At 30.1% G+C, this 27,051-nt stretch overlaps 1 protein-coding gene across 3 annotated transcripts in view; it reads right to left on the bottom strand.

The window, feature by feature from the left end:
- The window catches only part of GRIK2 (glutamate ionotropic receptor kainate type subunit 2), a 616,372-nt gene that overhangs the window by 140,157 nt on the left and 449,164 nt on the right, over positions 1-27,051 (bottom strand). For all 3 annotated transcript variants that reach the window (XM_020287070.2, XM_076003095.1, XM_076003096.1), the window contains one exon: positions 12,834-13,057. In XM_020287070.2, the coding sequence (XP_020142659.2) occupies positions 12,834-13,057 (224 nt within the window). The remainder of the gene's footprint in view (positions 1-12,833; positions 13,058-27,051) is intronic.

Consider the following 27,051-nt stretch of genomic DNA (forward strand, 5'->3'; position numbering starts at 1 on the left):
ACATCTTGAAACCATGAGGATGAAAGTCTCACTCTAAGAATGGTGCAGCAGGTAGGCAGAAGGTGTCAGGTTCTTCGATATTATCTTTCAGTAACTGTTTCAATTTTGTCCTGTCTAATCTAAGACTATGAGAGCAATCATGCCCTATTTATTTGAGCAAATGTTTTGCCAAGTTTCTTATTACCCATAAGTGAACCTATTCCTACTAGCATAGGCTCTCAGTCTATTACTAGACTTTCAGAGGACTATAATTCATGTTTCTAATATTGTTACTAAATGAACTTAGAAAGTTTTATTCTTTTTAGAATTTTCAGTTAAAAATTATAAGCAGAAAAGACTATGTCAGGGTTAAACATTTTCCATGTAAAGAGTTAATTTTTTAATAATTTAGTGATTGAAAATTCATTAATTCAGAAAATATCAATACCCATAATGACTCATTCCCTGATATAATCATATTACTAAAGTTTTCCTAGTATATTTTATCTTTCTCATAGATATTTCTCATCTATGGGATATGATATTCATATTACAAATCAAAATATGTAATTCATTTTAAAATGTTGTGCTAATTGTTTAGATAATAGATTACTTTCAGGAACAAGAGGATAAATTGGCATTTACTTTAACTTTAGAATTATTATAGAGGTCTAATTTTTTTTAATAAAAACTCAGCTCTTTACCTTTGCTTTCAAGGCTCTACATCTTTGCCATTATCTTCCACATAGCCTTCTTCATATATTCTGCACATCTGAATATAAACACATTTCACCTGGACTATCTGCTATTCACTTTTATAATCTATTTGCTTTTCCCTTCTTTTGAACCTATTATATATCAGTCATATGCCATAGACTGTTCATCCTGCCTTGCAAGAGCCAGTTTTACATCTATTAATATCTCCCCAATTTCTGCATTCAGTGACAATTCCATTGGTAGCTTGCTATTGGCCATAGTGGGAATATTTAAATCATGAAAATTAGCAAATGCTACAAACCAAAGCCTCTTTCACTGCAGTAGCCAATTATTAAACAATTGCCATCATATCAATAAGCAATACACATTATTTATGTTAAACTTGTATGCCAACTTTATATATTATTCTTTAATTTACCTTCACACTGTTTAATTGGTAGTTTTAGCACCAGAAAGTCACCGGATCTACATAGTGAAGTACAATGATTATCTGTACATGTCATGATAATATGCTATTGAACATATTATTTAATGGATTTAAATGGATTGAAAGGGCTTAATGAAATGGCAACAATGGTCAGCTCCACTGATTCATAATATATTAATGAAAACAAATGTGAATTATGATTAATTTTTCTTAAACATATAGTCTTAAAGAAAAATCAACATGATTTAGGCTATAAATGAATAACTAAAAACAATAAACAATGAGCATCTTCAAAATTTATGACTTCCTTCTGACTCCCACTTAAAATTTAAATTTGAAATAGAAAATTAATTTCACAAATAAGCTAGCAACAGATTCTTATGACCTATTCTTATCCTAAGAAATATTATTGAAATAAAATAAAGTCATAATGGTGTACTGCCATTTACTTAAATTATTTAAAATGAGTTTTTTTATTGTTATGAGATTTGCTATTAGATTTGTATGGAATAAAAATTATAATTATAATCATTTATTGATCATTTTAAGATTTTTGGAGTAAAGTCCTACTATCGATTGCCATAAAATTCAGGCAATTTTACAAATGTGAAAGCAAAAGAAAATATAAAATTTTACACGTATAACTAAAATCTATTTTTTAAAATTATATAATGGCTATTATTTAGTCCCATTAGATGGCTACCAATACCATTATTTTCTAAGACACCCAGTTTCCCAATTGAATTAAATTAAGAGTGGCTTTAAATTGAGAATAATAAAGAAAATAACTCACATGTCAATGCTACATAAGAAAATATGTTTATACTATAAATTCTTACCAATATAGGTATTTGCAAGTGAAGTACCAAACATTAAATTGTAGTTATATTAAAAAAACTATGAGCTTAAGTAACATTTGAAAGAATTCTCTCTTAAAATTATAAGTCAGAAGTAAGTGTTTAGCTTGCAATATACACTTTCTAAGGATTTGAAAAGTAGCTAACTATAGAATTAAAAGGCTCAAAGCAGACTGTCCTCAGACCAGACAGAAAGCCATGTGGTTTCAAATAGTAAAAATAAAACAAATATGCTTCTATTTAAAAATTGGACACCCAATAAGTAAATGATGTTATCAACAAGAATTTGAAACTAGCATTAGAAAGGCAGCATTTGATTTTCTAAAATTTAAATTGATTTGACTAATATGTGATTATATGGATTATAGTAAACTTCAGCTACCATAAACATGCAAGGCATATAATGTGTTTTTAGTTAGAAATATTACCTATAAAATTTATTTTTATAATCTGTCACATAGTTAAGTAACTTTTGGGCTATTTTTCAAACTAAAAATGTTGGAAATGTCTTTTGAAAATATAGACACTCTATTGTATCAAACAAATCAATAAAATATTAAAAATTATATGTATTAACTCTTTATAGAATTTAGTACCTAAAATAACTGAAGTATGTTTGGAAATAATTCATTGTTTTGTTTTCAATTAAAATATCCAAATTAAGAAGTATCAAAATAAATATTTTTTAGTTCTTGACAGGTGGAAGATTCAAAACATTATTTGTAATATCTTCCTAATTTAAAAAAAATTGAAGCCCTAATTGAAAATCGATGTAGTAATATAAACATTTTGAAATCAACATACATTTCCCTGAGTATAAATCTCATTTTTGCATCTCCATTTACAAGCAAAAGTTTCACTATTTCCAAGGGTTATTTATTTATTTATTTTTATTTTTTTGGTAAAAATCAGTTCTTTAATATCAGTTTCCAAAACATATCTTCAGTCTAGTGAATTGCTAAACTTATATTGAAATTCACCTCCCAGCACCACCCATTCTCAATACCAATAATAGTAAGGGAAGCAGGGAAACACTTACCTAATTTTATTACGTTAAAATAATATTCAGGTGCATATTCTGAACCAACTTAGATGACAGTTGTAGCCCTATTCTGTTTATAATGTTTATCATGCCAGTAACATTCAAAACCTACAATTTCACCTTTGCTTCAAATATCAAGTCCATCCACTTAATAGGAAAATTTGTCGCGAATTCATTAACCTCATTTTATTATCTCAGGTATAGTCAGGAGCACATGAGAATGGGGAATGTTTTAAAATAGTTAATTTAGGATTAAACATCTCTCATAAAGAATATCAGGAAACTATGATATATCTAAGCTGGCAAAAAAGGAAAATCACCCTCTATATAAGTCAGAGAGTATTGGAACTAAGTCTATTTCAAGAAACATACATTAAATAGAATAGAAACCATCACTATAGTTTTAAAATACAGATGTGTGTAATGACTTCATTAATAAGGCTTTTTGTCATAAGGAATGACTTACATTTTGTTAATTTCTGTTAATTTCTGGCCTGCCAAACAAAATTTCAAAAATAAATATAAAATCAACAAATTTCTAACAGATAAATTTATTCATAGTGTCATTGGTTATGCAAGGATTAACTAGAAATATTTAAAACTCTACGTAGTGAAGATCAATAGAAATAAGTTTGCATTGATGATATTTTTACTAATTCTATTTAATCTATACAAAAGTTTGTGATCTATACAGAATAGATGCAATCAACCTCTTTCTATCCAAGTATATTGAAATTTCTATTGCTATTTAAAGGAACCATAATATTTTTCCTTAGGAAAAGAATTTCTCTCTTTCTAAATATGCATACCCAACAGGATTGATATGAAAACAGTTTAACTTGAATGATGTAATTATGTAATGGAATGTAAAAAATTATAGCAATTAAGGTGTTGTGACATGCTCTAATGAATGAAGTTACATTGGTTGATGACACTGTATCTCCTACTCATTAATTATTTGGATAGAGTGCATTATTTTAATTCTTATGAAAAAATAAAGTCATAAATTAACACTAAAATTTCATCTATACATTTGCATTTAATATTGATGTTTATTTCACATTCATGAATTATTAAAAAACTCTAAACTATACCAATATCAACTGAATCTACAGAAAAACTCACAATGTGGTTTTATTCTTTCACTACATGCTTCTATTATATTATATCTCAGGGAAAAAAGAGTTAGCATTTCCAGAGAATGGGTCTATAAGGCAAATCTGCACCTGTGTGCCTTGCTAATGTCACCTGTTTAGGTGTCCAACTCATTAGAAATAGTTTTAAAGCTTTTTTATTTGCTGACTAAAGAGAAAGACACACATCTTAAATGTAGCTGATTAAGCAATTTTTCAAGGAATTACCTCTTGCTGTAAAATAATATACTGTTATCATGTAGTTAAAAGATTTAATAGAGCATTTTTTAAAAATAACAAAAATAGCTAAGGTCTATTTTTTAAATATAATCTTAGAAAGAAAAAGTAAAAGGTAAATTTAAGATGATAATCAAAAAGGACCAAGTGATACAAGTTCCCTTTCTAAATGTGTTTTTTTTTTCTAAGTTTGTTTCTTTTCTTTAGAACAAACTTCCTCCCCATAATAAACTGCAGTTAAAAAGTGTAACAATAATGGCATTGAACTAAGAGAAAACAACTCTAATCTCCTTTGTGGTGGGGAAAATGGTTGTAAACTGAGGTATATGTATTCGTTCCTTAAACTGAAGCATAAAAAACACAGTTACTTAAATTAATCTCTATATGGTTCGCAAATATAACCTGTCTATTGTTGACATGCAATATATATATATATATATATATATATATATATATATATATATATGTTTTCTTTCTTCTCTCCCTCTTAGAGTTTCCCCCTCTTGACCCATCACTCCAGTATAAGACTATACAAGGAAACATCAACCTTACACAAGAACTCTTACACCAAAGATTCTATAGCAAAAGGACAAATTTATCCAAGTAAAAATGTTACTAATTTAGGTGTCATGTTTGCCATTAAAAAAAAGATATGACCTATTTCTCTACATTTCTCAAGACAATTGCTTTTTGATGAGCACAGTACTCTTGATCATTGTGCAAAGACATATAGAAAGAGAAAAATAAATACTAGTGAATGTTTCCTTATTTCCTCATTATATTTGTTTCACTGGCTTCCTGCACAGACACCACTGTTGCAAGTGCATGTTTGAATAAAACCTTTGGTCTCTCTTGACTAGACATTGCAGACTAAAATAGTTCATAAAGAACACCTTCAAAGAAAAAAAAGCCACTGACTTTCCTGGGGTAATTTCCAATTGAGAAGACCTTTCTTAGGCTTACTGGGAAACCTCCCAACAAGTCCAAGGGGACTATTTTTCAAGTGGCTGTGGAAGTGTGGTTTTGTTTTGAGAATTATCACAAACAAACCAAACTGGTGAGGTGGCTACTTACAAGCAATTTACAATACTCTGCAGCTATGGAAAATATAGCTACCTAGAACCTGAAAACATGAAAGAATAAATATAATCACTTAGTGAGGAATGCTTGGTTTTCCTTATCTTGTCTATTCTTAAAAGACACATCAAAGAAATTTTAATACTCTAAAAAAAGAAAAAGAAAAGGAAAAAGAATATATAAAATGTCAGAAAAACAAGAGACGAGCCATTGACAGTATTAGTCTTGCCCTATTAACTTCTCAACTTGAATTAGCTAACAAAACATGTATAACACATTGGTGGAAACTACCACAGTAGCCACTACATCTTATTTTCCAAATCTTAAAAAAAATATTAATTTTTATAAAGGTGCTTCTTCTTATTAGGAGATATGTGCGCATGTGTGCACACACTCACATGTGTGTCTATAAAACATAACTACATGTTCCATAAAGTACTCATTAAGAACAAAAGTGACATTTTTTGGTAGCAAATATACAATTTAATAAGCATTGAACTTAAAGATTTTAGCATTCTTGAGTTTCTTTCTTTCTTTTTTAATTTTTTTCCCTTAATTTGTAGATATGAGATCTTGCTATTTTGTCCAGGCTGGTCTTGAACCTGGCCTCATGTAATCCTCTTGTCTCAGCCTCCCAAAGTGCTGATGCTATAGGCATGAAACACCATGCCTGGCTCTTGAGTTTCTTAATGTCGCCCTATACATTGTAAATTATTATAATTAGTTTCTGTGATTCACTGAGCTAGCCATTATAGAACTTCTAAATGGAAACAAATCATCATAGGATGACCATAGATCTCAAAAGCTCATTGGCCAAAATATTCATGGAGTGGACGCACTTACAATGACTAGAGAGAGAGGCAGCCTTTTTGCTTCCAGGAGCCTTTGAATGAAATTCTGGTGATGGAGGCAAGGAAAGACATAGAAGCAAATAATTTATCCATAGAATTTGAGAAATAAAAATGGGCTGTCAAATTCTGCTCTTGCATTTATACTTATATGGGCCTAACAATCAATAAAAATCATTTATTTATATGGGGAAAATGATTTAGATAAAGATGTAGAAACTTCTAAAAGATACTCAAGCACAATTATCCTCAAAAGAAAATGTCAACAAGCATCTGATCTGACAAAAAAATTATAGAAAAAGCACATTAATTTAATTTGCCTTTGTCTTACTCAATTTTTCTCAAATCTTTTATTCTTGTAAATGTCTGGCATAACTATAAATGGAGAGATGGAAAATATCTTAATTTATCCTCTGATGATTAGATTCTCTTTTTTGTCTTAGATAATTTCAGTCAAGATCTCAACTGCTTCAATTGCTTAGATACCATATTTACCACAGCTGAAAGGAAGTCAACTGAGTTTCAGTGGTTTGGTTCCACAAATGACACAAGTATTTTGGGGGAGTTGGTGACTCCATGAATATTTTATAATCATGAACACTATTGGAACCACTAAAAATAAAGAGGTACTTTATTCATAACAGGTTTACCAAATAACAATTAAGAAAAAAATGTTTAATGTATCAGTAGCCTCATTTCCTATGGAAACATTTTAGTTATTAGTTTGAAAGTACATCTAATTTTAATCAATATTGGTGTTTAGATCCTTAACTTACATATTTGTTAATATATAATCAATTTTAATAATCATTTACAGGTGTGTGGCAGGCATATCAGTAGAACAAAACTTACTTAAAACCAAATTTTCAATAAATTTTAAGAAAATTGCTTAATGGGAAGAGAAATAACAAATGGGTTTCCCTGCAATTTACTTCAGTAAAAAGCATGGCATTAAAAAAAGTAATATATATCTAAAATTATATTATGGAAAGGTGAAATTAAATGGTTTTCTGAGTATGAAACCATTGCCAAGTTGGTGGCAAAGGCACACAACAAAGATGGCATTTCATTTTAAAATGTGACAACAATATTTTTGACAGCAGATTATTAGTTTAACATTGAATATCTCACCAAAACAGTAATCCAGTTTTAAGTGCATAATAATTCATTGTTGCCCTTCACTGTACATTAAATGTCACCCATCATTGTGACAGTAATGTAAAAGCTATACCATACTAATGAGGAACTAAGATCAAAGCAGTAATGCAAGTACTTTGGATATATTTTTCTAAAGTGAGTTAAACCATTGAAAACACTATTTTTAGAATATCTTTACCTCTGAGCTCCAGAAGAAATACAAAATACTTTATAAAGTATAAGGACTCTCAGTAAGACAATAGCCTTCTCATCTTGTGACCACAGACCATATTAAAGCCAAAACATATGTTGAGATAATCCTGGTGGTCAATGTCATGATAAACCATTGAGCGGATTCTAGGGAGACCATCTCCTGCTGCCTAATCCACTAATACAATAGGTAATGTTCTAACATTCCAAAAATCATACAAGGCTATTAAACACAAAAAACACAAGAACTTTCTATATTCTCTTTAACTTAGAAAAATGAATGTTATGTATCTAACACACTGACTATTCTTCGTTTTGTTATTCTAACCAAGAAGTCCAGGTGAGTTAATATTGTTTGGCTTCCTTTACCTTTTTTTCTATAGTTGACCATATTCATTTTTTTTCCATTTAAGTAGCCTGAGAAATTTTTGTATAATAGTATTCTTATTACAAAATTTGGTATAGTATTATTTTTTCTTCTTAAAAATATACTTGTATTCAATTTTAAAATATGAATATCAGAATAAAATATGCAATATTCTTATAAGCTTAGTGAATAATTGTTAAGGTTACATCAATCCTGTTGGAGGGAAATGTGTATACCATTATTTCTTAATTTTAAGTTTGGTCCTCAAGTTATTCATCTCTGTACATCAAACTACTAAAAATCCTAGACCAAGATTTACACTCTGAATCTCAGAACAGCTCAGTTGTCTTAGAGATATCTATGATTAAAAGAAAAAATAACCCTAATATATGTGGAAATTTAAATTGACTCATTTTACAAATAGTATATATAGCATATAGTATATAATACTATATATAGTATCTTTTATTTAATTAAAGAAATATTTGAAGCAAGGTGAAAATTATATCTTATTATCAGTATAAGGGGTGGATGCCCTAACCAGATACTTTTATGACTGCCATCTCTATAATAATATACCTACATCAAAGAAAAAAAAGAAAAAAAGGAAAAGATTCAGGGGCAAATCTGACTAAGTACAAGCTCATCATGGACAAGATTTCTTTGTAACCTTCTGTAAGCTAAAAGCTATTGCTAGAACACTTAGGATGAGGTCATTCTGTGTCTAGAATGCACTAACCCAGGTCATCTTTACTCTTAAACAAGAGTTCTCACCTAATTCAGATAAGCATGCTGGTTATGTCATTATGCTATAAATAATAATGTAACTGCTTGCAAAAGATCATAAAATATAAAACCATACCAATATAAAAAGACCTAGTATATATTGCTTTCTTAATATCAGTTAAATACATTAAAAACATTTGTTAAATATTCTTAGATTTTTTTAAAAAAATAAGGGTGAGGGAAAATTTTTAGAAGTCATCACCAAAAGAATCTAATTTTAAATCCAGTTTTAAAAACATAAATTTTAGTAATTATTATTAGATCTTAATTTGTCATTAAATTAATATTAATAGTATGATGGAGCAGATATTCAATATACTTCTAATCTAATATTTTAATGACAACTAACAATCTACCTAATGCTCTATTTCCTTTATAGTTGTATGTTTCTCTCCAGTTAAATGTATATTAGAAGTTATTTTTAAGGAAAAGATATTTAAATATATGGAATTCACTAAAAAATTAGGATAACTATCAAATATTTCTATATATTTAGTCAAAGATAATACATATTTATTTTCAGATACGTGCACAGATTATAAGATTATTACTGAAAAGAACATATCCAGTTGTGTATATTCTTGAATTTAAGCATTTGGTACAATTTGTAGGATGTTATAAGCAGCCAATAGATATTTGTTTAAATAGAGGAGAGATAAATTAATTTTTAATATTTTATGGTACCCTAATTATCAATGCTTACTGGAGGCTAAGAAAATATTTGACTAATTGAGTGGTTAATGCAATGATTAATCTAAAGTAGAAAATGAAAAATTGATGATGCATATAGCTTGGTAGCTAGAAAGATAATAGAATAATAATTGTAACAATAATGACAACAACAATATCAGAAAATGACCAAAACCAAAATAAAAATAATAACAATTAAAAGTTTTAATAATGCTTAAATCATTAATTATATTTTAGTTTTGAGATAAATTGTTTTCATTCTTAAGTATTACACAATTCCCTAAAATTCAATATAACTTCTAAAAAGTAATAAATATGAATCTGTTATTGAAATAATAGTTATTTTAGACCTTAGTTTCTATGATTTTCAATGAAAATGAAACACATGTCTAAGAATTTTTTAAAAACATATTTTTTTCTTTCTTTTCTCTGCAATAGTTATGGAGATAGAGAATATAAATATACACCATTTTTACTTTGACATCAACAATGATGTCAATGAGTTCATCAGTAATCTTTATATGACATAAGATAAAATTTGTACTGATAAATAAAATCAAAATGTCACTTTGGCATTAAATAAATGTATTTTAAATTCTAACAAATATTGTGATTCTATTTAAATTAAAAAAAAATTAAGTTCTACAATTGAAACTTGTACATTTTATTTGCCTTTGCAAAGGAGCAAGAGTTCAATACCATGTCAGAGTAGATTTTAATTATACGAATTCATTTGATTTGGGATTTTCAGTTTAAAATTTAAATTGACTATTCAGAAATTTTTCTTTTAATCTGAGTTTTCAATATTTATTTTTTCAAATTTGGGAATATTTTTAAGCAAGATTATTCTAATATTGAGAATTGAACAAAATATTCTGAGAAAATGTGTAAAATATTTATTCTGATATTATGTGCTATGTTACCAAGAATCTCTAATATTTTTATTACTCAATATTGTTTATCTAACACTATTATTTAATAAGTAAATATTTTATACTTAATTTTTTTTCAGTATCAGGCAATTTTTTTACATTGTTGAATAAGAAGCTAAAATAGGGCCATTTTCAAATCTATTCACTTGATAACTATTGACAAAATATAACATTCCAAAATTTAAAAGCACTGAAAAACAGTACAAGATCTGACTTTATGCTCTCAAATAGGATGACTTGGGTGTATTTTTTATTATTATTATTATTTATTTTCCCCCCATCCCTGGGTGTATTTTTTGTGTGCAAAATCAATCCATGTTACTATAATTATAGAGATGCTATCTATGATATTTTACCAATGAGATATTTTGAAAAGTTAGTAAGTGCATGTGCATACCACTTGCCTCTATTTGCAAATGTACTTTTAAGCTGGAAACAAATTCACAGGTTTTAGAATCTGCCTTAAATCTAATTTTAAAAAGATTTGGGCTTGGAAAAGTAGGAATATCTAAAATTTCTAACACAAATTTGAGATAAATTAAGAATTTGTGTTTAAGATCCACAAGAAACTCCTGTTAGACATAATTCAGCATGATTAATGCTCACACAATTGTCTCATGACACTTTCCTCTTGGCTTTATTTATATCCTTCCTGGGAACTTTGGTTAATTTGATTAAGAAGAAACAGGTGTACATGCAAACATCAAGGAAGGTTTTTTCTATACTTCAGAGTATATATTTTTCTACATGGTCTGTGTGCTGACTAAAGAGCTTTCTAGCCACTGAATGACTCTAGAACTAAATTTCTCTGAAAACATATTAAATAGGGTGGCTGTGTTGGTCATTATAGAAAAATATATAATTGGTCCAAAGATGTTCAGAAATGAGAAGGCTATTTAATATTCACAGGATATGAAAAAGCTGGAGCTAAAAGTTTACGAACTTTGAACTCCAAATCCTCATTTCTGGAGGGAGAACCTCAAACTTCAAATAAAATTTTAGCAAACTCTACCATAGAGTTTCAAATGCTATATGGCCTCAGGGTTCCAATACATATTTTCAAGAAAATGCAAATGACAATTGCCTGAAGGACTCAAGCCAATTAGGTGAAAAATGATAAATTGTTATAATAATTGTGTATAAATATATAAAATATCTATGTGTCAATATATTAAAAATATATAAAATATTAAGCTACTTCTATAATTGATTTTATTCCTTTTTTAAATGAATGAACTAAACTTTTTTTTTAACTGCTTCGTATAATTATATGACATCATTGGAAAAAGAATAAGTTTAAGGAAGGACAAATATCCTTAATGATAAATTTATCAAAGGAGTCTATGTAATGTAATTGAAAAAAGACTACTGCATATTTATTTTTGATTAGAGGACACAAAAACATATATATAGTTATACATTATAAATATTTTTACCAATATAAAAAATTATACTTAGAATTCTAATTCATTTTGGATTCAGAGCTATTTATATCTTTTGGATATTTCATAAAATATAAAAATTCAAAGAATATAATGAATATATGGCTTGACTCAATGTTATTAGAGTAACAATAGAGTTCTGAATCCTGAGGCACAATTCTAATCTTAATTAAGGCAAAAGAAAAATAAATTATATTGAAATGATCTATCAATTGATTGAAGTAAGCATAAATGAGAGTTGAGTGAAGTAAGAATAAATGAAAATGATAACAAGTTTTCACTTCCAAGAGTAACAAGAAAGTAGCAAAATCAACATTGACTGAGCTATAGCATAGATTCTGAAGGCCATTATAATATAAAACTATGTATATTTCAATTAAACATTTGATTTTCTGAACCTATGACTTGAAACATACTCTACATGTCAATGAGAATAAGGCATTTCTCGTAGTGATGTCTATTCTGTGAAAAAAATGACCAGTTTAAAGTGGAAAACCATGATAACCTTTTTTATATGTAGAATGTTTACTGTAAATTAGCCTTGGTTACTTTTTTAAAAATGTCTCTTAAAATTTTATTGTTTTGGTTTTACTTATGACTCAATTACTAATTCAAGTTAGCAAAACATGCTATTCTGGTTTAGGTTTGACAGAAATATTCAAAATCAGGCAATGATTCTTTTACCATAGTGACTTGGACTGCTTTTATATTTTGATCAAGAAAATAATCAACCCTACAGCACTAATAGCTTACTGACACAACCAGCATGCTTTCAGCCCAAAAAGGCAGCATAACATTTTAAGTGGATGTGACTCTTAAAAACTCATTACTCTTCAGCACCCCATGAGAAATAAAGAACAGAAAAAGTAAAACTGATTGTGACTTTTGACAATTATTAGTTAGATAAAGAAGGTAACAATTGCCAAAAAAATCACAAAAGTGAGCATGTTACCTGGCTATGACAAAGAGCACACAACTGACACCCAAGTAAGCCAGCAGAATATACATCCAGATATCAGGGGAGAGAGGATTCAGGAAGGAGAAGACGCCTGGGTTTGTACCATTGGGCTTGCGGTACAAAATACTTATTCCAAGTGTCATAAAGGGCTTGGAAAAGTCGATGACCTTCTCTCGAACATAGGTAATAGCCAGTGGAGCAACTGCAAGGTCAGCTTTCTGTTGAGAAAAACATAAAAAAGAAACAGAGAAACTGAAAATTGGTTTTAAGGCACAAGAAAAAAATCAGTAACCAAACTAAATAAAACAAAGGCTTTATATTTGAGAATTGCAGTAATGGTTATGTTAAAATTTAAAGCATTCTTTACTATGAAATGAAGCATCTGATTTACTCTGCTAATCATTTCTTTGTGCTTTTAGATCCTCACATGAGCACTTATTGCAAGAAGGTATACAAGGAGATCAAACAACTGTATATAATAAAAATACTGAAGAAACTATTGTACATTCAGTACATGAATCATGCTACTCAGCCTTCTCATAATTGCTTTTATTTTAAACTTTAAAAATCTATTTAGTATCAATTATCATTTTCTAAATATATCAGTCAAATTCTAATAGTTATAATAACTACACTGAATATTTAGCTAAGAATTAAGAAACATTTTATAGCTTTAAAATATACAATGCAATTAAAAGTTTTTAGTCTTTAAATAGTTAAAATATTATTGAAATCATCTTTTAATGTGATTCTGTTTACTGGCTCTGAGTTTTGTTTCTATCCTTCTAATTTGTTTTACAGTATTTAATGAAAATCCTTGCAGGCTTGCTTCAATCACATTAGAAAATGAGTTTTCAATTTTCATGAAGTTGCTAATTTTCCACGGTAGCTTAAATATGTTAAATTACTAATGCTTTTCACTCATCATGGTATAACCATCTGTCAGGGATGAACTCAAGCTCTAATATATTGTAAGAAATTATTTGTATTTTCAAACGACAAAGGTATCTATGATGAGAATCTATATTGCTACATTCCTTTTATTATTCAAAAACATAAAAACTTTCAGAGTATAAAGAAAAATATTATTGTAGAAAGCTACAGAAAGACACATAAAAGATGAAATTCTGTTTTCTTGTCTCAGGTAATGTTGAAGGACTTAGAGACAAAACTTTAAGATGATAAATTTGTTGAGAATAGCATTCCATGTATTTGTGTGTATTTGTGTGTTGGTCGTATGTGGGAAAGAATCACTATTAGAGAGAATGTCATTGAAAGTAGCTATAGAGAAAGAAAGATATTTCTCTAAAAACTAGGAAAGAAAAAATTCTTTAAGGTTCTGGGGGAGGGCATCATCATATTTCATATTCATAAATCAATCAAAATATCACTTTAATAATTGCCAATATCCTTTAGGTATTAATATTTGCTGTGTAACAGGTACTGTGTTAAGAACTTTACATGAATTATCACATTCCTCATAACTTTTACAGAATCCTACTATAATTCCCTTTTTCAGTTAAGGAAACTGAAACCTTAAGTTAGAAAACGTATTCGTTGTCATAAAGCTAATTGAACATTGGAATCAAAGCTGTTGTCATGGGTAAGATATAGGAACAGACTCTAAGCCAAGCTGTTAGAGTCTATACCTAGAGTTTAACCATGCTATGCATCTCAGAAATCAGCAATTGAATCATACAAGAGTTATGCATTCATTTATTCATTATGAAAGAGTTTGTAGAGATGGAAAGGGAAATACATAGAAGCAAGGGCAGCAATTGATAAATTACAGTCTCTGAAAATTCAGAGAATCAGATGCTGAGTTTAGGCAGAGGAAATATAAATATTTTCCACAGGAAGAAGACAGCACTTCCTCTAAGAAGGGAAAGATGTAAAAAAGTTTTTATTTAAAAGAAAACTACTTTGTTACAGAAAGAAAGTGATAACTAAAGAAATATAGACTCCCAAGTAAAAAATGGACAATATGAAATAGTGGTTTGTCCCTGTTTGGGGGTTAGGGGGTGGGAGTTTAAATAGACAGCACAGTTTATCTATATGTAACATCCCTCTTCTTAGGCATATGAAAAACAAAATTTTCATCACATATAAAGTATATAAGTGAATATACTTTAAAGTAATAAAAATTTATTTTTATTTTTTAATTGCCAGATAAACTGTATGTATTTATCATGTACAATATGATGTTTGGCAGTATATATAAATTGTGAAATGACTGAAACTAGAGAATTAACATAGGCATTACCTCACATAGTTATTTTTGTGGTGAGACTAATACACCCACTCTCTTCATATGTGGAATCTAAAAAAGTTAATCTCATAGAAGTAGAGAGTAGAATGTGGTTACCAGTGGCTGGGGTGTTTGGAGCAAGGGGATGGGGAAGTTGAGCAGTTGTTGGTCAAAGGATACAAAATTTCAATTAGATAAGAGGAATAAGTTCAAGAGATATATTGTATAAAATAGTGACTTTAGCTAATAACAACATATTGTCTTATTTAAAAATAGTAAAATATATTAAAATATATATATAATCAAAAGTGAGGAAACAATTCAAATAACATATATTAAAACAAAAACCACTACATTATTCCCTGAAAGTTGTTTATAGGCATATAACAGGATTTATTAGACATATATAAAATTTTAAAATTTATTAATACTTAGCATTGCCTCAATAAAAAGTCTAGTCCTAATATGAAAGAGGAAAGAAGACAAAAATTACATAGTACTACAATAATTTTAATTATAAAATAGTCATTTGAAACAAAAGATATAAACAGACACCTTTAAATAATTAAAAAATGTATAAACAGACTGTGTTACTTCCAAATAATAGGATATTATTGAGTTTTAAAAAGAAATAAGCTATCAGACCATGAAAAAACATGGAGGATCCTTAAATTCATATTGCCAAGTGACACATGCCACTTTGAAAACGCTACATACTGTATGATTTGAACTACATGACATCCAAGAAAAGGCAAAATTATAGAGATAGTAAAAAGATTAGTGGTTGCCAAAGGTTAAGGGTGAGAGAGAAAGTGATAAATAGGTGGAATACAGAACATTTTTAGGTCAGTAAAACTATTTTGTAGGATACTATAATGGTGGATACATGACATTATGCATTTAGTAAAACTCATAAAACTGTTCAACACAGAGAATCCTAATGAAAACTATGGACGTTAGTTAGTAATATATGTGTCAATAATAGTTCATCAATTATAACAAATGTACTACACTAATAGAAGCTATTAATAATAGAAGGAACTGGCCGGGCGCGGTGGCTCACGCCAGTAATCCTCGCACTCTGGGAGGCCGAGGCAGGCGGATTGCTCAAGGTCAGGAGTTCAAAACCAGCCTGAGCGAGACCCCGTCTCTACCATAAAAATAGAAAGAAATTAATTGGCCAACTAATATATATAATATAAAAATCAGCCGGGCATGGTGGCTCGTGCCTGTAGTCCCAGCTACTCGGGAGGCTGAGGCAGGAGGATTGCTTGAGCCCAGGAGTTTGAGGTTGCTGTGAGCTAGGCTGACGCCATGGCACTCACTCTAGCCTAGGCAAGAAAGCGAGACTCTGTCTCAAAAAAAATAAATAAATAAAAAAATAAAAATAAAATAATAGAAGGAACTGCATACAGGGAATAAACGGGAAAGGATCTATGGAGACTCTACTTTCTGCACAATTTTTCTGTAAATCCAAAATTTCTGTAAAAATAATTCTACTTTTTTAAACAGCAACAGGTCATTTTTACCATATCCTTAGTTAGTAGGATTTTGTGTTATGTTGGTTAATTAATTAGAACTTGATTGTTACAATTAATAGTAAAACACAAAAAACTTATCAAACATCAATTGTCAAAAAAAAGCAGTATTTGATTGCACACTAAATATATTTTGAAATTCATTTAAAAAATGAGACCTCAGGACAATCTTGAGAAGTAAAGATGAACATTTATTTATACATAGCAGCATTTTTTATGAATAAGACCCAACTTCATTATATAAGTTTTTTAATAATATACTTGTGTAATCTAATCAAAATGTTATATTAAAAGCATTTTAAAATAATATTAATAGCTATCGTATTTTCCTGCTAAACATCATGTTATTAAAAACTAAGCAGTTGGAGAAAAAGCCTGATGGCAAAATTGAATAATCCATAAACTTTTTATCTCCATAGAGGCCAATATGATTTCACAAATATAGATTTAGTAATTGACTTCTGGTTTTAAATAATAATAAAGTATTCTTGCATTAGAAAAAGCCAACAGATAATTTTTAAAAATCAATTTTAGCAAAAGAAAATAAATAATTTGTTATAGGTCATATGAATAGTACAAAGAAAAAGAACTCACTTCTACTTGGTTGGGCCAGAAAGAGCTTTACAAAACAATTTTACCTATGTTTGCTGCTTGAAGAATGAGTTTGAAATGTCAAATCCCTGAACTGGGAGGGTGACAGCAGTAAGAAAAAGGAATACCATATAAAAGCTCCCATTAAATGTGTCAATTATGGGCCAAGATGGTGCTATCTTGTTTTCCCTTATCACTTTCATTAATCCTCATAGCTCTACCAAATTTGTAATGTGGGGTTTTTTTTACAAATGAAAAAACCAGAATAGTTAATGTGAAACAAGACAACTTAAGATGACTTAACCATGCTTATTTCGTATTATTTTTCTGTACACAATCATTCAAATACATCATAACCATTTCTGCTGCTATACTGGTTCTGTATTTCCCTTCCCTAAATGATCTTCCCTTTTATCCCCTACTCAAATTCTAGAAGACGCATCTCAGGCTCTTTTTCTCCTGTGTGGCCTTTCCTAAATACTCTATCCACATTAATTTTCCTTCAGTGAATTGTATAGCATTTATAAAATAACCACATAATGTAACATGTAACAATATTTTATGTTGGGTTATTTCTATTTCACATATAAGTCAACCAATATAAAATGGGAGATATGAATGTACATATTATTGTAATTGTATGGTTTTTGTTCTTATAGAGTCTAAGCACTTTAAAACCATCAGGCAGTCCAAAACATATAACTATAACTGAACTGCGGGAATGGTAAAGCATCCTTTCTTGGAAATTTCACAAAGAGAACCATACAGCAGTTATCTTATCAAATTAATAAGCATTCATTTAATATTATACTATTCTATGCAGAACTTTCTCAAATTATCTTATTCATCTTTATGATCATAATGAACCTAATATTCCCAGGGTATTGGACAAAATCTAACACAGGAACTTCTTAGTCAATGTTCATTGAATACACTTTCAATTTAGCTTACTAAAATTTTCAAAGAAAACCACTGTGAGAATTTTAAAATTAAACTTTTTTTTTCTGGCTGTACTTTAAGAACAAGATTTATTTGTTCAGTAATATATAATTTTAGGTGAACTAACCATCTAGGAAGAACAGAATCATTCTTATTACAGAGTTATATAGCTAACAGCAATCCATTGATTAAAGTCTCATAGAACAATGGTAAAAATTATTAGTCTACTTTTGAATTGCTAAATCAAAAATTAGATTAAAAAACATATCTTCATGAATGACACAATAATTCCAAATTATGTTGCAAAACCTTCTTTGTGAAGTCTCAAGAATCAAAGAATATAATGATCTTATTTATAATACATGATCTGGTCAGTGGAACATATTCTGCATCCTTCTGAAAGTTCTTGCAATTTATCACTGGAAAATCAGTTTCAAACATTGTTTTCTTTTTTATGATGTGAAATGAATACTAAAATGGGTAAAATAATTAAAGTAGTAAATGCATATGAATAAATTGGTAATATTTTAGCAGGATTAGCTAAGATATTTAAGCTAGTTAATTATGCATATTAAATTTAATGTCACATGTAAGTGATACCACAACTTTCTAAATGCTCTACAATGTCTAATGTGAACAAATACTTTGTGTGTACTTACATGAAAACACAGCTTACCTTCTATTCACATGGTACACCACTTCCACCATTACCAACCTAGTCATATTGCCAGGACTTTCACAATGGCCTCCAACTGGTCCCCTATCTTTATTCTTTCCCATGTAAAATCTGTTCTCCATGTAAGCACTAGAAAGGTCTTTTTAAAACATATACCAGATTATCACTTCCTGTTCAGAATCCTCTAATCACATCTAGCACATCTAGCACATTTAGAATAAAATCTAAAATCCTCATTTTATACTATGGGTCACTAAAAGAGGTTGCTGAATACAGTTTCAATTTAACTTACTAAAATTTTCAAAGAAAACCACTCTGAGAATTTTAAAATTAAGCTTTTTTTCCTGGTCATACTGTAGAAACAAGATTTACTTCAACAACATCAGTTCCATTACTCTTCCAATCTCACTCACTGTTGTTGCAACAACTCTGGCTGCCTTGCTAATCCTCAAATGTGTACACACATTCCTTTCTCCAAGTCTTCACATTTGCATGGAAATCTGTCTCCATACATTCACATGGCTTATTCTCTCAGTTCATTCATGTGCCAGTTCTGATGTGACTTACTCAAAGGGATGTTTTCTGACCACTCAACATATTGTGTTTTCATTTTTTTCATAAAACATATCGTGAACTGAAATTATGTCATTTATCAGCCTCTTCAACTAGAATTTAAGTCCCTTTTGAGTGAGCAATGTCTACATTTTGCAGTATCTAGTAAGTGCCTGACACAGAATATTCATTAAATAAATATTTTTAAATGAATAAAACTATCACTATTGCTAATTCTAGCTTCAGAACTCTCTTAAACTATTTTTTACCAAAAAAATGCTTGAATTTTGTCTTTCCATTTCTTTTTCTCTCAAAGACTTATTTTAGATTGTCTGTCTTCTCCTTTTTGTTTTAAGAGACCACACAGTAATGAAGGTAGGAATATTTACGAAAAATATCTTTGCGCCTCATCTCTCCCATTATCCCAACCACCTCAGCCCACTGTTTATGTTCAACTCTGTCTCTTGCAGAAAGGTGCTGGATCACATCCTAATGGCTAATATTGGGATCATATAAGAGGAGAATAAAGAATTTAAAAACTGAGATTTACCATGTGATAATGTCTAACTTTTGCTATAATAAATTATAATAACTGCTAAGTTGTTTAATAATCATATCTGTGATTACCTGGGTTTTACTTGCTACAATAAGCAAGATATCTTATGTCAGTACTCACTATGTTGTGTTCAAAAAAACATTTGATGAGATTAAAATTACATATGTTTAAAATGTAAGGTAAGTATAAATTGTATATATCATATAGTATACAAAATCTAGTATCAATTTGTAGGTTTATAAAAATATCAGCTTATGTGTTAGAAATATGCCTTTAGTTCCTTCTCACTAAACCAAGTAGTCATCATATAGTACACAGTGGAAAGTAAAGTAGACAATTGATTTATAAAATATACAGATTTCTCTCATGCTTGTAGGGCCTGAATAGGAGCAATTAGGAAATAAATAAATACAAACAATAGTAAATTTAGCTGCTGTTTCAGCAGCTGCTACTTTATTAATGCTTAATTAAGCCTGCTGATAATTTCAAATAATATTGACTAAATCTACCAAACTTGACATTAATGACAGAATAAAAAATGAACTTTTCAATTGGTTAAGTTTTTAAAAGAACCATGGCTCTAAAATGTTTCCAGAGTTTGGTCTTTTGCTTTTTTTTTTTGAAGGGAGAATGTTAATTATTTTTGTTTTATAGCCAAACCAAATCTGAATTTGTCATAAATTCTCAACTTTATGTTTCATAAATATTAATATTCCTGTATTAGAATTATTATGTGTCTGATACTCCCATCTCTTTATGCACTACTTGAGTTAATTTAGCTCCCTAGGAAAAAAATTTACGCAAAAATTGAGGTGTTTATTTCATATTGATAATTGTCTCTCAAAATACTTTTATTTGAAAATAATCTGAGACTATATATATCAATAGTCCAAATATCTATTATTTTTATTATTATTGTAATAGACAATATTATATCTATCATTATATCTATTATTCATGAGGATAAAACTGAACTGAACAATGTTATCTCTGACATTTTACAATCTTGATTTGGAGTTTTACTGATTTCTTAATTTTAAAATAATTAGCATCTTTTAAAATCATAATTTAAGTGAAATAAACTAATCTGCCAAAGCAATCACCTACATATGAAAGATATTCTGTTAAATTCTGTAATTGTTATAGTCATATTTAAACATTATATATAAAAAAAGAAAAGAGTACAATCTTACTCAAACATAATTTCACTATATATCTAACAACTAAATACTTGAAAAGAAAAAAATTATAAATGGATTTTTTAAACAAAATTACATGCAAAATTTCAAAATAGAAAATTAAAATGAACTCAAAATGTTACTTAAAATCTCAGGTTATTTCTTGAACCTGTAAAGCATTCATATAATTTCCTGTTACATGATTTTAAGAGACTATTTCACCTATACATTTTCTGGTAACCTTTTTTTAATTTCCCAATTCAAATGCAGTAGGATCACAACCAGTGGAACAAAAAGCAACTACTAGCACTAAGACAAGAAATCTACTTAATGAAATATTGAACTTATAATTCTGCTTTAGTAAACCTTTCTACAGTGGATAATGTATTAAGCACATTGAATTCTCAGGGCATATTTAAAACAATAGGTAAATGATAATGGTTGTAAATAATCAATGTTATAAAAATATTATTATGATCAGATCACTTTTAAAGTGGGCACTAATTTGTATTCATTTATGTAGCATATATATCACAATAACAAATATTCCTTGACAAAGGACTATCAAAATTCAACAATGCATCAGGCCTGGGGCCACACGTAGCATACAAAGGTGTTTGTGCCAGTTTCATTATTCAGGTGCTCATAAGAATATAGGAAAGATTAACATGGAGGCAAATAATCACGTGTTAAAGAAGTTAGGCATAATTATGCTACAATTTTATGGGCTTGCTCAATTCTTGCTTTAATGTGATAATACAAACACAAACTCATTATTAGAATTGGCATTAACTCTGAAAATCCTAGAGTTGAAATGAGGCCAACGCGCATGTTAGCACTGAAGAAAATGCAACAGACTCAAGAGGAAAAATTGATAGCAAGTACAACCTATCATACAGCTTCTGATTATCTACTCTTAATTTCTTGGTTTTATTGCTTGTTTTATTTATTTTTTATTATTATAAATACATAATAGTTGTATATCTTTATAGCATATATGTAATGTTTTGATATAGGCATACAATTAAAATTTAAAAAAAAAACAAGGGTAATTGGGGTATCCATCATCTCAAGCATTTATAATTTTTTCTTGTGCTAGGAATATTCCAATTCTACTCTCTTAGTCATTATAAAGTATACCATAACTTATCATTGATTATATTCAGTTTGTTGTGCTATCAATATTGTTCATTTTATCTAATTGCCTAACTACAATTTTGTACCCATTAACCATCTCCATTGCGTAACCCCCTTCCTGCTACCCTTTCCAACCTCTGATAACCATCATTCTACTCTGTCTCCATAAGATCAATTGTTTTTAATATTTAGCTTCCACATATGAGTGAGAACACATAACATTTGTCTTTCTGCACTTGGATTATTTCACTTAACATAACATTCTCCAGTTCAATCAATGTTGTTGCAAATGGTAGGATTTGATTCTTTTTTGTGGCTATAAAATATTCCATTATGTGTATATGTACCACAATTTCTTTCCATTTATCCACTGATAGACAAATGTGTTGAATCCAAATCTTGGTTATTGCGAATAATGCTGCAATAAACATGGGAGTGCAGATATCTTTTAAATATATTGAATTCCCTTCTTTTGGATATATATCCAGCATTGGAATTGCTAGGTCATATGGTAGTTCTATTTTTTCTTCTTTGAGGAACTTCCGTATTGTTCTCCATAGTAAGTCCACTAATTTACATTCCCATCAACAGTGTACAAGGGTTCCCCCTTCTCCACATCCTCATCAGCATTCATTATTGCCTGCCTTTGATAAAAACTATTTTAACTGAGTTGAGATATCTCATGTAGTTTTGATTTGCATTTCTCTGATGACTAATGATGTTGAGCATTTTTCATCTACTGTTGTCCATTTGTATGTCTTCTTTTGATAAATGTCTATTCAGATCCTTTGTCTATATTTTAATCAGATTATTTGATTGTTTTTTATATTGAGTTGTTAGAGTTCCTTACATAGTCTGGTTTTTAATCCTCTGTCAGATGAGTAGTTCGTAAGTATTTTCTCCCATTTGGTGCGTTGTCTCTTCACTTTGTTGATTGCTTCCTTTGCTGTGCAGAAGCTTTTTAGCTTGATGTAATCCCATTTGTCCAATTTTGCTTCGGTTGCCTGTGCTTTGGGTGTATCACTCAACAAGACCTTGCCCAAACCAATGTCCTGAAGTATTTCCTCAAAGTTTTCTTTTAGTAGTTTCATAGTTTCAGGTTTTAGATTTAAGTTTTCATTCCATTTTGATTTGATTTTTGTATTTGGCATGAGATAAGGGCCTAGTTTCATTCTTCTGCCTATGGATATCCAGTTTTCCCAGCACCATTTATTAAAGAGACTGTCCTTTCCCCACTGTATATTCTTGGCCCCTCTGTCAAAGATAAGTTCATTATAAATGTGTAAATTTATTTCGGGCTCTCTATTCTGTTCCATTGGTCTATGTGCCTGTGTTTATGACAATAATATGCTGTTTGGTTTATGACAGCTCTGTAGGATAATTTGAGGTTGGATAATGTTATTCCTCCAGTTTTGTTCTTTTTTGCTCAGGATGGCTTTGGCTATTGTGGGTCTTTTGTGGTTCCATATACATTTTAGGATTATTTTTTTCTATTTCTGTGAAACAATGTCATTGGTATTTTGCTGGAGATAGCATTGAATCTGCAAGTGTTTTGGGTAGTATGGTCATTTTAACAATATTGATTCTTCCAATCAACTGGGATGCAATGTCTTTTCCTTTTTTATGTCCTCTTCAATTTCTTTCGTCAGTGTTTTAGTTTTCATTATAGAGATCTTTCACTTCTTTGCTTAAGTTTATTCCTACATATTTTATTTCATTTGCAGCTATTGTAAATGAGATTAATTTCTTGGTTTCTGTTTCAGATTGTTTACTGTTGGCATTGTTTGCTGTTGAAATGCTACTGATTTTGTATGTTGATTTTGTATCCTAACACTCTACAGAATTTGCTTATCAGTCTAATAGTTTTTTGGTGGAGCCTTTAGGCTAGATATAAGATGACATCATCTGCAGAAAAGGAATATTTGACTTCTTCCTTTTCAATTTGGATACACTTTATTTCTTTCTCTTGTCTGATTTTTCTAGCTAGAACTTCTCATACTATGTTGAATAACAGTGGTGAAAGTAGGCATTCTTGTCTTATTTCAGATCTTAGAGGAAAGGCATTCAATTATTCCCCATTCAGTATAATGCTATCTGTGGATCTGTCTTATATGGCTTTTATCATGTTGAGGTAAGTTCCTTTTATACCCAGTTTTTTGAGAGCTCTTTATCATGAAGTGATGCTGAATTTTATCAAATGCTTTTTCAGGATCAATTGAAATAATCATATGGTTTTGTTCTTCGCTCTATCAATATGCTGTACCACATTGATTGATTTGCATATGTTTAATGACCCTTTCATCCCTGGGATGAATCCCATTTGATAATCATATTTTTAGTGTTTTGAAATTTTAGTGTTTGAAAATCATATTTTTAGTGTTTTGTTGAATTCAGTTTGGTAGTATTTTGTTGAGGATTTTCGCATCTGTGTCCATCAGAAATATTGGCCTACAGTTTTCTTTTTTTGTTGTGCTTTTGTCCAGTTTTGGCATCAAGGTGATATAGGCCTTGTAGAATGAGTTTGAGAGTATTCTCTCTTCTTGATTTTGGGGGATTTTTGATATGTTTCAAACATTAACAGAGATTTTGAAAGAGATTGGGCCTTCTTTCTCCCAGCTAGTGCATGATCATCTATGTCAGCTTTCAAAAGAATTTGAGCATTTCTTCTAAACTACAAAAGACCTCTAAACTTCTTAGAAAGGAATGGATCCATGACTCATTTGTGAATAAGTCAAGCGAATCAACTTTGTTTGTGCTGGAAGAGGATCAACTGCTTGAGATCGCAAATGACTGTGGTCTTAAAAGTATGTTTCAGATAACTTCAATTCTCCATATATTCTGGATTAAAGTCTAGGTGAAATATCTTTTTTTTTTTTTGAGACAGAGTCTTGCTTTGTTGCCCAGGCTAGAGTGAGTGCCGTGGCGTCAGCCTAGCTCACAGCAACCTCAAACTCCTGGGCTCGAGTGATCCTTCTGCCTCAGCCTCCCGGGTAGCTGGGACTACAGGCATGCGCCACCATGCCCGGCTAATTTTTTTTTTTTTATATATATATCAGTTGGCCAATTAATTTCTTTCTATTTATAGTAAAGACGGGGTCTCGCTCTTGCTCAGGCTGGTTTCGAACTCCTGACCTTGAGCAATCCGCCCGCCTCGGCCTCCCAAGAGCTAGGATTACAGGCGTGAGCCACAGCGCCCGGCCTAGGTGAAATATCTTTAGATTGCCAAAAATGTACTGAAAAGCCTGCTTCCATTTCCAACATCTTATCTTTGTGAAGCGGGGTTTTCTTCAGTCACAGCAACCCAAACAAGATTATAGAGTAGACTGGATATAAGCAACATACTTTGGATGTCACTATTTCCCATCACCCCCAGATGGGACCACCTAGTTACAGGAAAACAAGCTCAGGGCTTCCACTGATTCTGCATTATGGGGAATTATATAATTATTTCCTTATATCTTACAATGTAATAGTAATAGAAATAAAATGCACAAAAAAATGTAATGTGCTTGAATCATCCCCAAACCATCCCCCATATCCCCCAGTCCGTGGAAAAATTGTCTTCCATGAAACTGGTCCCTGGTGTCAAAAAAGGTTGGGGACCACTGGTTTAGAGTATAATGACAAAGAAATAAAGTCTGTACATGTTCAGTACAGACACAACCATCCTTCCCCCTCACAATATTTTCAGTCCTTGGTTGCTTAAATCCATGGATGTGAAATCCAAGGATATGGAGGGCTGACTGTATATATACATAGACATCTATTTGCACATACACACACATAGACATATACACTGTATGCATTATATATGTAAGTGTATAAAAAGATATATGTGTGTGTGCATGTGTGTGTGCAGCTGTAATATTGCACCAATTACCTTAAAAAATTGTGGTTGTTTATTAAGTGTACCATGGTTGTACAGAGAGATTATGAAAGCATTATTAGAACACTAGTATTAATAGTAGTATTCATATTTCATATTTTGTTTTAATAAGCAAATTCAGTCTCATTTGTTATGAAAAACCATAACATAAATAATTTATGTAAAGAGATGTATGAGATTGAGTCTGTCTATAATAAAATATACATAGAAATAACACATCATTGACTTACAATTGTGAAAAGACCTAAAAACACTGGGTGGCGACAAGATTCATCATAATTCAAAAAAATGGCATATTGATTTGAAAACAGAAGGAGGCTGGGTATTTAGTTATGATGGCTAGTTCTGGCAGTTATCCAGGAATTACACTGCACAACCTTACACACTGCATAGAAATTGACTGTTTTAACAAAGGGGCTCACCGGGGTAATGAGTAGAGCACATTAATCTCACTGTGCATTGATAAGCTCTGTTTGAACTTTGCCAAGGTTTAAACAATGGTGAGAGGCCTCTGGCACTTTCAGAGTAAGTGGTCCATGAATAGTGCTGTAGGCATGAGGTTTTTTGGTGTGTAATTTGTTTTTTGTTTGTTTGTTTTGAGGAAACTATAATTTAATCATTTAGACTGGTTCTCATTTCTAATTAGAACTGAGGTCTTAAGGAAGCTTGTGAAATATCAGAAAGAAATCTTTCACAATTATCACCTTTGCAAAACAGGATCTAGAGTTTCTTTTTAGATTTATCTTTAAGGTTAAATATTTATGTACCAGGTAAGAAAATCTTTTGCAAACTTTTTAAAGAGATATTGTCTCACTCTGTCACCCAGGCTAAAGTACAGTGGCACAATCATAGCTCACAGCTTTTGTAAACTTTTTAATGGCATCATGAGAAGGAAAAATGTGCAGGTAAAA

This window comes from Microcebus murinus, chromosome 5 (genome assembly GCF_040939455.1).
Source record: "Microcebus murinus isolate Inina chromosome 5, M.murinus_Inina_mat1.0, whole genome shotgun sequence".
Taxonomy (NCBI): Eukaryota; Metazoa; Chordata; class Mammalia; order Primates; family Cheirogaleidae; genus Microcebus; species Microcebus murinus.